General features: G+C 43.2%; 1 protein-coding gene across 2 annotated transcripts in view; it reads right to left on the bottom strand.

Annotated features, from left to right (window-relative positions):
- TET1 (tet methylcytosine dioxygenase 1) overlaps positions 1–13,763 on the bottom strand; it is a 120,181-nt gene extending 106,418 nt beyond the window's left edge. For both annotated transcript variants that reach the window (XM_070488939.1, XM_014862781.3), the window contains exons 1-2: positions 13,280–13,763; positions 4,394–6,423 (exon numbers count right to left, since the gene is read on the bottom strand). In XM_070488939.1, the coding sequence (XP_070345040.1) occupies positions 4,394–6,301 (1,908 nt within the window). In that variant the 5' untranslated portion in view covers positions 6,302–6,423; positions 13,280–13,763. The remainder of the gene's footprint in view (positions 1–4,393; positions 6,424–13,279) is intronic.
- Positions 13,764–16,825: the final 3,062 nt, after the last annotated feature.

Here is a 16,825-nt window from a genome sequence, read left to right as displayed (position 1 = left end):
GTGTGTGTTTGAGAAGGAGAGGCAGAGACTGAGACACAGAGAGACAAAACTAATTCAAGTAACTTTTGAACAAAGCGCTGACATTACAGTAACAATGATCACGTCTACCACCAAGATCTTGCTTTCTAAGTCTCATTCTCCACTAAAAGAAACCAAGTTTCCTTGGATAAATAAGTGACTTCAGGTCTGGGGCAGAACAGAAAGTAGTAAAGCCTAGAACACTTATGCCAGAAAAATAAAGAAATACTTAAAGCATGGTTGAAGGTGCTCCCTGGCCAAATTTGAGACAATTTGAGCACCAAAATAAATAATGATAATAAAGGATTATAACCTATTGAATATAATAAAAATCTATAAATTCATACTGAAATAAATAAATAAAATAGGTAACTAAGAAGCAAAAGCTCTTCCTTAGAGTTTACAGCTAACTTATACATTTAGAAGAAATGATGGACATAGAGAATCACCATTTAACAACCATCAGGCAAAAAGACGTGTAAACTAGGAAGTGAAAGTCTCAGGGGGCAAAATAAGTGATCTGCATTTTGCAAAAGTAGCAAAGTCATAAAAGACAAAAACTGAGGAACTGTTCTAGCCCTCCGCCCACAAAAAAGTACATATTGTATGATTCTATTTATATCAAACTCTAGAAAATGCAAACTGATCTACAGTGGCCGAAAGATAGTGTTTGCTGAGGAGACGGTACAGGGAGAGGGGTAGGCACAAAGAAACTTGTGGGAGTGATGGATTTTGATTGTGGCAATGGTTATACAGTGTATACATATATCACACTTATCAAATTGTATACTTTAAATATGTACAGTTTATTGTATGTCAATTATACCTCAATAAAGTTGTTTTGAAAATTTGAGGAACTGTTCCAGATTAAAGGAAGCCAAAAGGACATTTTCTTATAGGTGATAAGGTCTGTGGGTTAGATCATAATAATAGTTGAATTCTAATTTCCTAATCTTGATAATAATGATAAGAGAATATCCTTGCTTATTGAAAACACACTCTCTAGTATGTAGGGATAAAGGAATATCATGTCTGTGGCTTACTCTCAATTGGTACAGAAAAAAATAGAGAAGAGACAGAGAGAGGGGGAGATAAAAAGAAAGATAAAGTAATATGACAAAATGTTATCACTTAGTTGAAAGATATACCAAATTCTCTGTAGTACTCTTGCAACTTTTCTATAAATCTGAATTACGTCAAAATGAAAGTGTTGGATTTTTTCTTTGCTTTTTTTTTTGGTTTGTTTTTAATAAAGAATGTGGTGCTTAAGAGATCATGACCAACAGCCAAGGTATTCATCCATCCATTAGCCAATATTGGTTTTTCCCACACTGATGGAGCTTGAGAAGGGTGGGCACACTTGCTCACCAGAGCAAGTTTAAACCACATGCCAACATCTAAATTTATAACCCTGATTATTTGAGTTACAAATATATTCTCTTTTCATTTAACTAACACGTATGTGTTGAGTACTTACAATTGTATCAAGCCTAGACAGGCTCTAGAAAAACAAAGTGCCCTGGTATGGAAGCTGGGGAACACACACATGTATAATTGTGACACGTGAGGGGTGAGTGACTGGGCGGAGTCTGGTCAGAAGGGGAAAGGAAGAACATGTACCATGAACATGGACACCGAGTGGGAACGTGCATGGTGAGCTTGGGGAAGTATAAGTAGCCAGATACTGCTGAAACTTCAGTATAATATGAGAAGCGACAGCAAATAAGATGGAGGAGGTCGGTTGTGCCAAAATCTTGACAGTCTTGTACTCCACACTAATGACTCTAGGTTTCATCTATAATTGGAAGGCACTGAAAGTTTTGCTCTATTTTCGTTTGTCTTGAGTGAGATATGTCACACATGCAGAAGAGACTACACGTGGTTAAGTAGGAGAATCAGGGTTTCAGAAAGAAACTTGAACTCCACTAAGGGGAGCTTGTCGTTCCACACCCTGACTTCCCTGCTAGCTGATATGCTCACAACTATAGCCCCAGTGCACAACCCAGAGGAGAAGTGCAATAAATACTTGCTGATCATAAAGAAAATACTGAAATTGTCCCGATAAGAGATCAAAGCCTCAAATATAGGTGCAGCCAAGAAAGTGGAGAGGTAGGAACACTCAGATCTTATAAAACAAGAGAATCTAGAGGAAGGGGAGGAAAGCATCACAGATGACTGAATTTTCCATTTTGGGTGATCATGTAGATAGTAAGCCATTGAACCAAATACGTAAGGCAAGAGGAGGAGCAGATTTAGGAAGGAAACGAAGAAATTTGCTTACACACATTACAGATAGAGTATCTTTGGCAATAATGTCACTTGGCAATACTACAAATCAGGAGCTTACGAGGAGGTCTCTCTGCTAAAGACATTGCTACTAAGTGTTTTAGATGTGTGTTTGTAAACCATAACGTTACTGGCCACATTGTGATCTACTCTCATGTGTGAAGTCACTCGAGTAAAGGAAGAGTATTCATTGCAGCAAGGTTTGTAAGAAAATATTTTAGGAATACCTTAAACGCCCATCAATACATGACTGGTTAAATGTCTGATCTCGTTTGCAATGGCTCAGTCAAATAGGAAGCCAGTATTTTTGGAAAAATAATTTAAGTCAAGAATGAAACAGAAAAGGTTGACTGAATTTAAGTTTACAATACTTTTTAAAATTAATCTATTCTACTATACCTGTATTCACAGTAGACACAAAATAAATATAACTTCAAGTGAGTGATCTAAAAATCATAAAATACCATAGTTGACAGGTTTTTGGGTTTTTTTTTTTAAAGATTTTATTTTTCCTTTTTCTCCCAAAGCCCCTAGGTACATAGTTGTGTATTTCTTTTAGTTGTGGGTCCTTCTAGTTGCGGCATGTGGGACGCCACCTCAGTACGGCTTGATGAGCGGTGCCGTGTCCACGCCAGGATTTGAACTGGTGAAACCCTGGGCCACCGAAGCGGAGCGCGCGAACTTAACCACTTGGCCACGGGGCCAGCCCCTGACAGGTGTTTTAAAGGTCTGTAAAAGTAAGTTTGAGTTTTAATTAAGCTCCACAAAATCCTTTAAAGCCTAAGTTAACCAATACTTTTACTACGTTAGGTTCATAAACTGTAACAATGAGAACTAGTGTTCATATAACACTTGGAGTTTACAAACCATTTTCAACTTTAAAAAAAACTTTTATATTTATTTAGGAGACACAGTGAATACTAGGACATACGGGATTTCCTATATTGGGTTGGGGGGTGGGGTGGGCAAAAGTGACAGGGTCTCACTATGTTGCCAAGGCTGGAGTGCAGTGGCTCTTCACAAGCGAGATCCCACTGCTGATCAGCAAGGGAGTTGACCTGCTTGGTTTCAACCAGGGATGGTTCACCCTTCCTCAGGCAACCTCGTGGTCCGCTGCTCCCAGGAAGTCACCAGATTAATGCCAATCTAGTGGGGACACCTGATGGGCATAGTGTACTACAGCCCAGAACTCCTGGGCTCAAGCGATCCTTCTGCCTCAGCCTCTCAAGTAGCTGGACTACAGGCAAGCGCCACCTCACCAGGCTCAACTTGTGATTACCATTTAATCCCAACAACACTGAGAGATATGAAGAGCAGGCAGAAACCACCCGCCAAAAGCTGAGACGAAAGCTCTATTATTGTTATACCCCCAAGGCAAAGTTTCAAGATTAAGAATGCAGACAGTTTTATTCTTTCAAAAGAAAAGAAGTTTAATTCCTCTGCTTTCTCAGGCTGCAAGGGAGTTAATGAATTTGTTCCAGTCTTAGTTTTTAAATTTGTAACTTCCAAAAAAGACACACAACTAGCCAAAATGAGGCATAGAGGAAATCTTTGCAAAACCACATCATACAATTTCCCTGTGTCTCCATCAAAACCTATAACGGAAAAACTGTATGTTCTAGTTTTCTGAGACAAATTCTAAAAATAAGCTAATGTATCACAGCACAAGACATACTTCGGGTAGTCCTGAATTCCACAAATTCTTTTTTTTTGGTGAGGAAGATTGGCCCTAAGCTAACATCTGTTGTCAATCTTCCTCTTTTTGCTTGAGGAAGACTGTCACTGAGTTAACATCTGTGGCAACCTTCCTCTATTTTGTATGTGGGATGCTGCCACAGCATGGCTTGATGGGCTGTGTGTAGGTCTGTGCCCAGGATCTGAACCTGGTAAACCCCAGGCAGCCGAAGTGGAGCGCGTGAACTCAACCACTACGCCACCCGGCCAGCCCCTACAAATTCTTACAGACAACTTAAAGCAACATTTTAGCAAAGTAAAAGGATGTAATACAGAAACAAATTGTCTCCACACAGATCACAGATCACACTACCAACTCTCATGGTGTCTCCCAGCCCCTTGGGTATTTACTTACCTCCAAAGACACAATGACGGATGGTTTCTTTTTCAGTTCCTCACATTTCCTCCTCTTACAGATCTGATGGCTGTTCTTTCTGTTCTTGCAGTAAGTACATTCACCACAGTTGGTCTTCTGTTGGCAGGGCTCACAGACCCCACATCGCTTTCGTTTCTTCTTTTCCAAAGTAGGTAGCAAAGTTGTATAGGAAAGAGAAGAGGAGGTACTGGCAAGTGACACTGGCCTAGACACCACTGTGGTGTTGATGTCAACCATGCTGGTCTTGCTGATCTGGGAGCTCTCTTCTTCCGATTTGCTGGGACCAGCCTGGGAGAGTTGGGCAATGCCCTGTGAAGCACGGTGGAGTCCTCTCTCAGGGGCTAACGTGAACCCCTGAGTGTTAGCTGGCAGAAAGCTTATATGAACCTGCTTCTCATTTTCTATATTGCTTATAGCCATTACTGGAGGTATCGAACTTATCTCTGAGTTTGACGATGGTAGAGGAGTGTGACCTGAGCCCAAAGGCAAAATCTGCATAGCGCCCTGAACCTCAAGCCCATATGAAACAGTGCCCTGGGGCTCAGGCCATTCTGGGAGAGCATCATAGGTAGCAATTGGGTTTAGAGGAGCAGGAAGGAAGATTGGTGGGTCTGAGGCAGTACCACCACCCATACCAGGGATTTGTTGATTTAAGATAGCACCAAAAACCTTTCCTTGAACTGGAACAGCACCCGGAATCTCTGGTGGGTCTGGGGTCTCACCCAGAGCCTCTCCAAGAACTAGGTTAGCACCAGGAACTTCCCATTGATGTGGGACAGTATTAAAGACCTGTCTTACGACAGGGGTGGTATCAGGAACTTCCCGGTGATCTGGGGTAGCTTTGAGTACCTCTTGATGACCTGGTTTAGCACCAAGGGTTTCTTGTTCTGAGCCTGCCAAAAGGAGTTTTATTAATGAGGTAGGATATATTGACCCACCAATAGACAAACAGTTTTTAAGGTCCAATTCAGGTATAACCTTATTAAAGCTGGAGGTGGGGCAGAAATCATGTTCACTTTTGATGGGATCCAGGTAAGAATCAGATAGCTTAAGAGATTCTACTCGTGAACCCAAATCTTCTAACTGAATGCTGGCATTTCCTTCAGAGGTAACCTTGAGGGCTGCTCTTTGGAGCAAAGGAGCACACAGAGTGCCCCGAGCAAACATTTTAGGGGAATCACTGATATCACTTGATGTCTCTTGAGAGAACAGTCCTTCACCACCAGGTGTCCCTTCCAGTGACCCAGAAAGGATCTCTGCTGCAGGGCCACTGTGAGTGGAGATATTTATTTTGGAATCCTCGACCCTTTGGGACCAAGACTGAGTTGTCTCTTGGCTCTCACCTTTAATTAAAGATGCATTTTGTAAGCTGATTAGATTCTCTAGATCAGGAGGGATGAGGGGGTCTTGTATTGGGACAAAATCATTTTCTGAGTGCTTTACTCCCATGTCCGTAAGTACCTTATAATCACACTCATGTTGCTTTTCCAAACTTTTAGGAGGTGGAACTTTCTTGGGTTTGGCTATGACCACTGGGGGTTGGGAGAGTCGCCTGCTAAGAGAGGTGCTTCGGAGAGCCATTGTAAACCCATTGCAAGTTAAGGACTCTGGGTTCTGAAAAAGAACCTCAGTTCTATCCAAATTCATTCGCGCTGCTCCAGCTCTTGTCAGAAGGCTTCTAACTGGCACAGGTGGTTTGGGTTCTGTTTTTTTCTTAACATCTCTTTCTTGAATCAATTGTTTTAATTTTCCAGGGCTCACAGTCTTGACTGATGCCCCGTTTTTGTTGGCTGGCTTGGATGTCTTCTTCAGTTGGCTGTTTTTCTTTTTGTTTAGATCCTCCCTCCTGACTAATCTGGAAGGCCTTGCATGGCGGGATCGAGACATAGCTACGGAGTGGGAAAAAATGAAAGGGCACAGGGAACAGAGTCATTGGTCCTTTGGAAAGTCTCACTTCTGAGGAGAATCTTGATGCACCATGGTTGAGCTCAGTCACACAAGATTTTGGTCTGAAATAATAACAAAAAAGCACGGGAAGTGAGTCTTTTTCCTATGCATTCTCCCATTTGAAATAGAATATTTACTAGCAATTATTAATTAAAATTAGGGAACTGAGAATGTTTACTGCAAAGGGAAAATATAATAGACACAAAAAGTACTAAAGTATCCTTTAAAACCTGGATCCACAATAAAGCTCCTTTAATTACTGTGACAACTGATTAAGTTGATGAAGTACTTTGAAAAGGTAAGCATGGGGTTTATTTTTACATTAGAAACCACAACTCTTGTAGTCATATGTAGTTTAAACCTCAAATCCCAATCTTTACAAATTTGAATGCTTAAAAAATTATCCCTTAATCTCTCTCCTTAGCACATCACCACACAGGCAGAGGTATCGTCTGTCCAACAGTAAAGCCGGAAGAGCCAGAGGAAGAGGCTTATGGAATCCAAGCAGCTCCACTCCCTGGAGATCCAATAATATTAATACCACATTCCAATTAACAATCCACAAAGTTTGAGCCTTTCACACGCACACAAAAATAGCATAAAATCTTGGGAGTGAGTACTGACAGATTAGGTTACAAACGAGACTCACTCGTCCAACAAATGCCTGTTGCGTGCCTACTATGTACAAGGAAGGCACTGTGGTGGGCACTGCCCACACCCAGAAATGATGTCCCTCTTTTCTCTTTCACCTGACTTAATCCAAAGACTGCTGGTCCTAAAATCCCTTCTACCAAGGGTCCCCAAAGTCTCACAATGAATGCCTAGGCAAGGAAACAGGACATAAAGAGAACAAGAGATAATTAGAGTAGTAAAGCACACAAAGCAAGCAACTATTACTTGAAAGATGAGCAAGAAAAGAGGAGAGAAAGAAAGGGTGCTGACCAAGAGCCCTCATCAACTGCTTTTTCACCTCCTCAGACTGCCTATGCTGACTCAAAATAAGACCAAGTTATGAACAAGAATGACACTCACCATACAAAATATATCAATAGACTCGCTAAAGACCACAGATTCAAGAGTGTGACAACAGACTGGGGGAGGATACTTTAACAGCTGACAGGCTGTTGGATTTGTGAGAGAGCAGGGTGTAGGAGAATGGTCACCAGAAACTGGTCTGCAGCCAAGTGATCAACAGTCTGTGGCAAAATGAGAAAAAAATGAGGCAAGATAAAGTTTTTCAAAAAGTTGAATTTATTCATTTTAAACAACTCTCCTTTATTCTGAAATTACACCTTCCCATTTTCTCTCATAAAAATGTCCTTTCTAAAAAAGTAATAAAAGTCCTTTCTTTTATGAAAAGGTGGAGATAGACTGATTTTTTTTTTAATGTTATTACTTGGCAAAGTAAAAACTTGACAGCCCTCTATCATTCTCAAACTTTGCTTTTGTTCCTGTTGTACTGATCTGATCCAGATAATCCTGGGACTAGTGGCTAGAGATCGTGTCACATCAGAAAGCCCTGAGTTTGAATCTGTGATCACCAGCTTTGTCCTTCAGCAAACTACTTAACTGAGTCAAGGTTTCTGCATCGGAAATGAGGTTGTTTTGAGGTATCAATGGGCTCCTGCAGGGAAAGCAGTGTTTTCATCCTTGTGATATCTGAGGTTGAAGGGGGAGCGGGGGAAGGCAGGGTAAGAAGGACTTTGAAAGTGGGTAGACCTGGGTTCAGTCTACAGCTCAGAAACATTACTAGCCTTTTGATTCTGACAAATTCCTTGGTCTCTCTAAACTTCAGTTTCCTTATGTGTAATAGAATAGGAAGCATAACAGTACTGACTTCATTGGATTATGAGAATAAAATAAGATGATATGTGTAAAGATTTAGTACAGGGCTGGCAAATAATAGGTGTTTAATAAATGAGAGCTAAAAAAGTAAAGCCTATTTATAACTCCAAAATGCAAATAATCAGAGAAAATAAGCTAAATAGTAATCACTATCATAGAACCAGTTTAACCCACAGTCTGCATATCCTGCAAAGCAAGATCTAGTTCTTTTGTTTCTTTTCACAGCTAACACACTGTAGCCCACACACTATAATAAAGGATCCCAGAGCACAATATTTAGAGTCAAAGCATTGTACCTTTAACAAAGATTTTTTTAAATAGACGTTGGTGATAACATTAACCACAAGAAAAGTAACATTTTGAGTAAATCTGTGCTAAATACAAACACTAAGCCAGAGAATATTTCACTTGAGTTTTTGGCATCTAAGCTTACTGCTGCTTTCTCCTTTTTCTTAAAAAAAAAAAAAAAGTTTTGGCTTGCACTAACCCTTTGGCTGTGAAAAACTGTAGGATATTTTCTCCAAAGACCACTGCTTCTTGTACCAACATTTTTAGAAAACAAAAGACATTCCAATCTCAACCTCCAGAAAGCCTGAAATCTTTATAAGGGTGTTTTTTTCAGATAACAAAAAGCAATCCATTCCATTCTCTAGAAATTCAACAATATTGGTATAAGCATGCTTTATCTCTGGTATCAAGATTACACTGCTAAAAAATTACTAGAAGTATATAATCTAAGAATTGCAATCAGCCATGAAAATTAAAATTCATATATGTAGGCAAGTAATCTGGATATGCCAGAAGGTGTCATGGGATCTGCTTTTGAAAGTAGTTTATAAATTGATCTCAGTCTCTTATATATTCTTTTATATTTTTAAATTGAAGTGCTTTAGAAATTCAGACTTGTAATTAAGATAATGTTTACCATTCAAACCTTATCTCCGGAAAAAAAGCTTGCCAAGGAAATGGAAAAGGTATGAGGCAACATGGATTGGGAAGATGTGGCCTCTTTAAATGGTAACAGTCTTTTTTACGAGATCCTGAAAGAGGCCAATGACCCCTGAAAAACCCAACTGCAGGGGAGAAACCACTGCGTACCACCCAGCCAAAGAAATAGACAATCAGAAACAAAATAAGGGTTCCCAAAGATCCTAATTTTATCACCCTTGGCTCCACTGATGAAACATAACCTTCTTTCGGCGATGGGAGGAGGGGCAGCAAGTTTTTTTTAAATTTGTGGGGGAAAAAAATAATGTGGTCTATTCTATTAAATAGGTTCATAATTAAATAAGAGATTATCCCCACAGAGCTCAAGAAATTTATTTCCTTTATTAATTTGTAAACATTAAATTCTCCATTTTCTTTTTGGTGTTTTTATTTATTAAAGAGTAAGGTATATTTACAACTGAATACTAATTTCACTTCCATTTTTCATTTGTGATGAAAACTGACATTTCAATATTCCTCAAAATCAGTTTTATTCTACCCTAGAATATATTAAAGAGTCTGAGAGCTACAGAGATAGCTACAGGATAACCTGATCAGAGCAGAAAGTAAGAAAATGATGTCCTCCATATATAGTAGGCCCAGGAGGGGGAACCATACGCAATTAATTGACACTATTCTGTGAGTTCTTATTTTCCTGGAAGAGAAACAACAAAACAACCCCAACAATTGTGGGATGGAAAACATTAGTACTTAGTTAACAAGTCTTTTCACCAGAGGGCACCAAGACTCCTAACCTGCAATAAAATTTTGCTTCCCTAAAATGTCCTTGTGGCACAGGAAACAGGAGTGTATGAGATCCAAACATTATAGGCCAGCAGATAACAGGCCAAGTCATAATTTGAAACACGAAAAGATACGATGCTAGTACAAGGTAGAGAATATAAGGTTACGGACAGAGAAGAGAAATGACAAGAGCAGGCCCCAGGATGAATATGACAAACATGACCCCTGTAAGGGTCTGCTAGTTATTCTAATTTAAACTGACCTAACCAAACTGGTCAACAAATAAGATCAGATTTTTGCCTCAATATTGTTTGAGCTCACTAAGTAATTGGAGTTTTCCCTGAAGAAGAGATTTTTTTTTTTTTTTTTTTACAATTATTGAAGTAATCACCTTGCCCAGAAAGTGAAAAGCTGACCACCTAAACCCTATCAGTTGTCTGTAAAGGATAATTTTGACAGCACCATGTCCGAAAATCCTCTCACACCTACATCCCTCCTCCTTCTGGATCTCCCAAAGTCCCCTGGGCAGGAAGTGGCTGAACTGATGTAACCATCCAGCCCGCATGTCAAATTAAAATTATATTGCAATCCTTCCCACCACCAGCAGTGGCCAAAAAAGTGGTGAGTATTTGCATATATAGAGCTACTTGCAAAAGAAACTCTGATTTCATAGTCAACTCCATTCAGCTTCTTAGAATTTAAAGGCTACAGCACTTCGCTGAGAAATACAAGACTCAAAACATTTCTTTTTAAAAGGCACCACCTGGCTTAGTTTCCTCCAGCAACTGAGTTCTACATCTAAAGGAAGAGGAGGTGGGCGGTCGGCTTGCTGTTCCTAGATAGTTTTCTACCACAGGAAGTGGGAGAGCCCTCGCACAGGGAAAGGCCGTTCAGGGAAGCTCACTAGAAGGGCAGCAGATTTAGTCAAAGCCTCCTTCCATATGTAAAACGACCCTGCTGCCCTGCGGAGAGCAAGAAGAAAAGGCCAAAAAGGGCCACAGAAAGGAGAAGGGAGAAGTTAAAAATGGAGATAGAATGACCCTTCTAAAAACAAGGAGAGTACAAAACACATTGGAAAGAAGAGGAAAAAGCATAAAAAGAAAGAAAATTTGTAAACAGTAAAAAAACAAAGGCCAAAAGACAGAGGAAGGGGAAGAAATTTATAGCAATGAAGCTAGAATATAAAAAGACAACTGAGATCAAAACACTCAAGACTAAAGGTAGAAAGACAGAAGAGGAAAAAGAGAAATTTAAGTGTGCGGGGAAAGAAAGATACAGACGCAGAGGAGGGTGGGGGAGGGGAGAGACAAACCAGATAAAGAAGATTGGAGAAGGAAGAGAAACAAAGGGCAGGGACAGTGGTGATCCAAACCTTCGACCCATTAATTCTGGTAGACCAGAGCTGAGCGCGACAGTTAACTCTCATGAAAACGGTAAATGGTGTTCCCAGAGTTCTAAGCCCGAGCTACTAATTTTTGCAAAGAAAAAGGGACACTGCATGCTAACTCCCATATATCTTGATCCTGAAGTGTAATTGAAATGATAACATGGCTTTAAACGCAGTTAAAGGTTGACAACCGACCTAATTAAGATCCCTTAATTAGAGAGTGAAGGAACTTGTTTTTAACCTGTGCAACCAGTACCGACCAAATCAAGAAACACCCAAAATCATACTACCTGAGTCTTTAGTTCTTGGAAATAATACGGACTAATCTCCAAACATCTCATTTACGTTTCTCTCTGGGTGTACTGCCCTTGTTCAATTGTATGTAGTCATAAATTCCTAATATGCCCTAAATAACTCTAAGGTTAACAAGAGCCTTTTCCATATTCTTTTTGGCATCTTGAGGCCTGAGGAAGCCAACGTTTCTATTTTACTTTATATTGTTGAGAGGGGGAGGGGAAAGGATCCGCACATTTCGGTTCAGGGCCGACCCGAGGTTGCTGCCCTATAGCGCCGCCCGTCAACCCATCGCGGCGCAGCGCGTAGCGCACCCCGCCGACATCAGGCTGTGCACCTCATCTTTTTCTCGCTCAAGGTATTGAAGTCCATTTCGAATATTTCTTCATAAATTGATCATTACTATGATGTATTATGCAGCTCATTTTGTGCCAAGAATGGAACGGGGAGGAGGGGAAGAGGCACATGAGTGACCTATGCAAGATGGTTAATTTGGGAGGAGGATGAGTTGGGGGTGAAAGGAAGACTCGGAGTTCAAGCAATATCTGTTCTCTTGTATCAATAAATTAATTTTTATTGAGTTAGAAATGACCAATTTGGGTTCCCCGTTCACGTGGAATGGTTGCTGGGGCCGGCCAGCAACTTCCTGACCATTTTTTGCAGAAATACATGGACTGCACACAGCTCTTCTAGAATCTAAATCGGTTGGGGGGTGGGGGGTGAGAAGGAGGTAAGGGAGGGGAGGGAGAGAGGGAGGGAGAGAGGAATCCGGCCCGGTCCCTTCCCCAGCACGTGAGGCTGCTGCGGCCCTCGCCGGCCCCTCACGTGCCGCACGGCGGGTCCCCGGCACCAGCTCCGCGCGCCTCCCAGCCCCGGGCCCGCTCCGGGATTCTGCCCGAGTGGGACCGATGCGAAGGCAACGCCACTGCGTTCGGCGACCGGGTGGCGCTCAGAAGAGTTTTTTAAAAGCCATTTTGGCGGAACACTGATTCTATCCCCTATTCCCTTCTTCCCGGATCTGTATAACTGCAGGTCAACCTCTGGCAAGACTCCCCTACTACCTCCACTCCAAAAGTTTCGTCCCTGAAGCCTCCTCCCCGAAACGCTGAGGGAGGCAAGCGCCAAAATGTTTCCCCAACGAAGCTGCTCCTATCTAAGCTCGGAGGAGGGAGGAAACTTGTTTGGGGGTGTGCTCGAGCACGGGACAGCCCGGGCTGCCCGCCCGCGGCTCGCGCTAATTCCTCCCTCTCTGCCCCCGGGCGCCCCGACATCCGACTCTCCTAAGAGGCGCGTCAATCGCCGGCACATTCAGGATCCCCCCGAGGCCACACTTGCCCTCCCCCAGCCGGGTTTCCCGCTGAGCCCTGAGTGCGAGCCCAAGGCCCCCCGCTCCCCCTACCCTGCGCCGCAGCCCGGCCGCGGGGGCAAGGGCCGGGTCCTCGGGCTGGGGGCATTGTTTACCACCCAACACGAAAGTTCCCCCGGCGGCCCGGGGTGGGGGGTCGCTGCGGGGAGGGTCCCACCCCTGCGGCCCGGGAGGACCCGCGGACGCCGAGCCCCGGCCCACTTCTAGCCGGAGCGCAGCGCCGCCCCTCGCACCCCCTTCCGCCCTCGGCGCGCGGGTCCCCGCACCCCTACCCTCTGCTCCGGCCCCAACTCACCGCTGGCTCGCTCGGGCTCCGAGGGCAGCGCGCGTCCCGCCGGCTCCAAGCCTGCACCAGCCCTCGGGCAAACTTTCCAACTCGTGCTGGTCCCCACAACTTCGGAGCCCGGGGCCCCGGCGGGCGCGAGGGGCGCGGGCCGGCCCCGGGCCGACACCTACCGACTCCCAGCACGGTCAGGGCCCGAGCCCCCGGGGTGGGCGGCTGCTTCCCAAAGGTTCACAGTGGAGAGGCAGGTAGAGTTGCATGACTGGGGCGGGACAGGGGGGCGTCCCGGGGGGCAGACCCAGGAGCAGAGGGGCCAGCGGCTGCGCGCACAAAGCGGCGCCGGAGCGGACTGCGCTGCCACTCCCCGCCAGGTCAGCCCCCCGGAGCAGCAGTGTCTCCCCAGGACAGACCTCAGGGAGTGAAGCTGGGGCTCTGCCTCCGCTGGACCCTGCACCGCCGAGCGAGAGGCAAGACGCGAGCTGGATTTCCCCAAACTGGAGCCGGATTCCCCTCTCGACCCTTCCTTCTCCCTCCCCTTCCCCCTCCTCCTCCCTCCCAACACCTATTTTTTTTTTTTTTTTTTAAGAAAGGAGAGTATTGGAAAGGGAGAGGGGTCTTGGGGGTTTTTTATCTTTTTTTCAAAAGGGCTGAGAGAAAAATTTTAGGATCTCTAAATGGAATGTTTATAGAGACATTAAAGGGGTGACTTAAAATGCCAGAGATGACACCATTGAGCAGTATCTGGGTCGCTAGCAATGGAAAAGGGCCCTCAACACCAAAGAGAGAAGCCAGAGGAGGGTTGTGTTCCCTTGACTCAGCGCTTGATGTCTGCAAAGGTCATCATCATATTTTTGTTAGTTATTTGGCCCTGTACCTTGCTGGTGGTCGTGTTCACTTTATGGATGGAGAAATGAAGGCGCAGGAAGAAGTAAGTTTTCAGCATTAGGAGGAATAACCCGTGGCATTACTCCAAAACTAAAACTGTGGCAACTGAATTTCTCCCTAACTGTTTGGTGGCTGTTGCTTCTTCCAGCAGTCAGGCAAGGGAATCCAGATCTTTAATGGGGTCACAGTGGTAAGGAAAATGCTGGTCATGGGACGATCATTCTTCCCAGGTCCAGCTTCAAATGAAGAAACTCCTATCATTGCCTTCCGCATCATTCTACCCCCATTTGGCACATAATTTTTATTTTTTGTTATACTTGCTTTAATAATCGTAACCAGATTGGTCTTTTGAGAAAGAGTCCTAAACTTTTGACCTTTCTCACTGATTGATTGATTCACATTTATTCTTGAGGTAGGATCTAGGCATACAGAGATGAATAAAATTTGCTTCCTGCCCAGGAGGAACACACATTCCAAGTTTGCAAGCAGAACAAATGAGTGTCTTCACTACAGTGTTTTCAGTGCTACAGTCAGACAAATACCTTAGTTGGAGAACGTCAGAAATGTGGCATCTGAAATACATCTTAACTGCAAAAATAAATTCTGCTCAATCAATGTTTCCAAAAGCCTAATTGTTAATACCTTGTCAGAAAAAATCTCCTAGGACCTAGATGAAAAGAATATTACTAATTTGAGAGTTTGACTCAAAACTTGATTTTCATAAAGAACAAAAGGAAAAAGACTATCATGAAATAGAATACCCTGGCTTTTGTCAATTAATTTAAATAATTAACTTTCAAAAGTATTGAAATGGGTAAGTCAAAGACGCAGAAAAATGTCCATGGTAACACTCATTTTCTTCATTCTACAAATATTAGTAGAGAGTCCATACTATGTGCCAGGCAGAGTTCTAAACTCTGAGAAACAGCAGTGAGCAAAATGAAACCTCTGCCCTTGTGGAGCTTGCATTCAATCATGGGGCTTGGGGGACAGAAAATGAAGAAGGCAAAGAAGCAGAATATATAAAGTGTGTCAGATGGCGATGGTCAGAGGGAGTGGGGAAAGAAGGGAAGGGGACAGAGGGTGGGGGAAGGCTGCCACTTTAAATACAGCAGTCAGCGCCCGAGTAGATCTGAAAGAGACAGGGAGAGAGCTGGGGGAGATTCCATGGTGGGAAAGAGCAAGCACAAAGGCCCTGAAGGTGGGATTGCATCGGTGGCAACACAACAATTTCCCTGTGTTTTGCTACAGTAAAAAATTAGAAACTGTCTAAATGCCTATTTAAAAAAGGATAGATGGTTCCCACTGGCCAAGTCTGGGACAGTTTTGTGTTTGGAAAAGAGATTCAGCTTGGAAAAACAAATTTGGGAGTCATCAACATGTAGATGATATTTAAAGCCCCCTTGGGATCTGAGTCTTAAACATAGCACCTAACAACATCAGGTCCATCTGAACCTGTCAGAAAAGAGGTCTGATATTTGTAACAGAAACTAAAAGGTTGAACGAGCCATGGGAAAATAAACAATAACATGAGGTGTCTTTCCAAGGAGAAGAAAAGAAGTGCAATTCTTTCCAGCCTCGGTACCAAAGAATAACCGTTTAAGCAATTTCCCACTATCCTCACAACTACCTTACCCCATTCTTTCTTAAAAACAAAGCAAGAATTCCTGTCTTATTTCCAATTACTTCTCCAGAAGAGATGTGAAGATGCATATAATGTGGGTCTTGGAACTGTGCTTGTCTAACTTTCTAAAGACCTAGCTCTAATTTCATCTTAGCTGCCTTGTTTACTAATTACCTGATTTACTAATTGCCCTAGGAAAAATATATATATATACTCCCCTGAAGCACACACATACACTCATACACGTGTGCATACACATACACATGCACCATTTCTTTCCTAAAGAATGTCAGTTTGCCATTGGCAAAAATTTAAAAATTTGGCAATACTAAGTGTTGACGAGGAACTCTTTTTTTTTTTTTTTTGAGGAAGATTAGCCCTGAGGTAACATCCACCGCCAATCCTCCTCTTTTTGCTGAGGAAGACTGGCCCTGACCTAACATCCATGGCCATCTTCCTCTACTTTACATGTGGGATGCCTACCCCAGCATGGCTTGCCAAGCAGTGCCATGTCCGCACCCAGGATCTGAACCAGCAAACCCCGAGCTGCCAAAGCTGAACACGGGCACTTAACTGCTACGCCACCAGGCCAGCCCCTAGCGAGGAATTCTTATTCATTCCTTGTAGTATAAATGGTAGAACAACTAAGGAAGACAGACTCAGTATTCTCTACAAGGAGATCAGGGATGGATGGATGGATGGATGGATGGATAGATGATATAACAGTAGGTAGGAAAGAATTAATTGTCCCTTGGTGATCTGGGAAAGTACAATCTGCATGGTCCTGGGAGATAGCAGGGGAGGCTGGGCAAGATAAATCTGCAGTATTAGTTTACCGTTAGAAAAGAACTAATGCTGTCAATTCTGCTAGGAGTCCAAGAGGGGAAGAAAAATTTAAAACACAAAAGATCCAAGGTGGGGCCAGCCTGTGGCCAAGTGATTGGGTTCACATGCTCTGCTTCTGTGGCCCAGGGTTTTGCCAGTTTGGGTCCTGGGCTCGGACATGGTACTGCTCATCAAGCCACGCTGAGGCAGTGTCCCACATGCCA

The sequence above is a fragment of the Equus asinus genome, chromosome 2 (genome assembly GCF_041296235.1).
Source record: "Equus asinus isolate D_3611 breed Donkey chromosome 2, EquAss-T2T_v2, whole genome shotgun sequence".
In the NCBI taxonomy this organism is placed as follows: domain Eukaryota; kingdom Metazoa; phylum Chordata; class Mammalia; order Perissodactyla; family Equidae; genus Equus; species Equus asinus.
The sequence above is the reverse complement of the archived record's forward strand: the minus strand, read 5'-3'. Positions and strand labels throughout refer to the sequence as shown.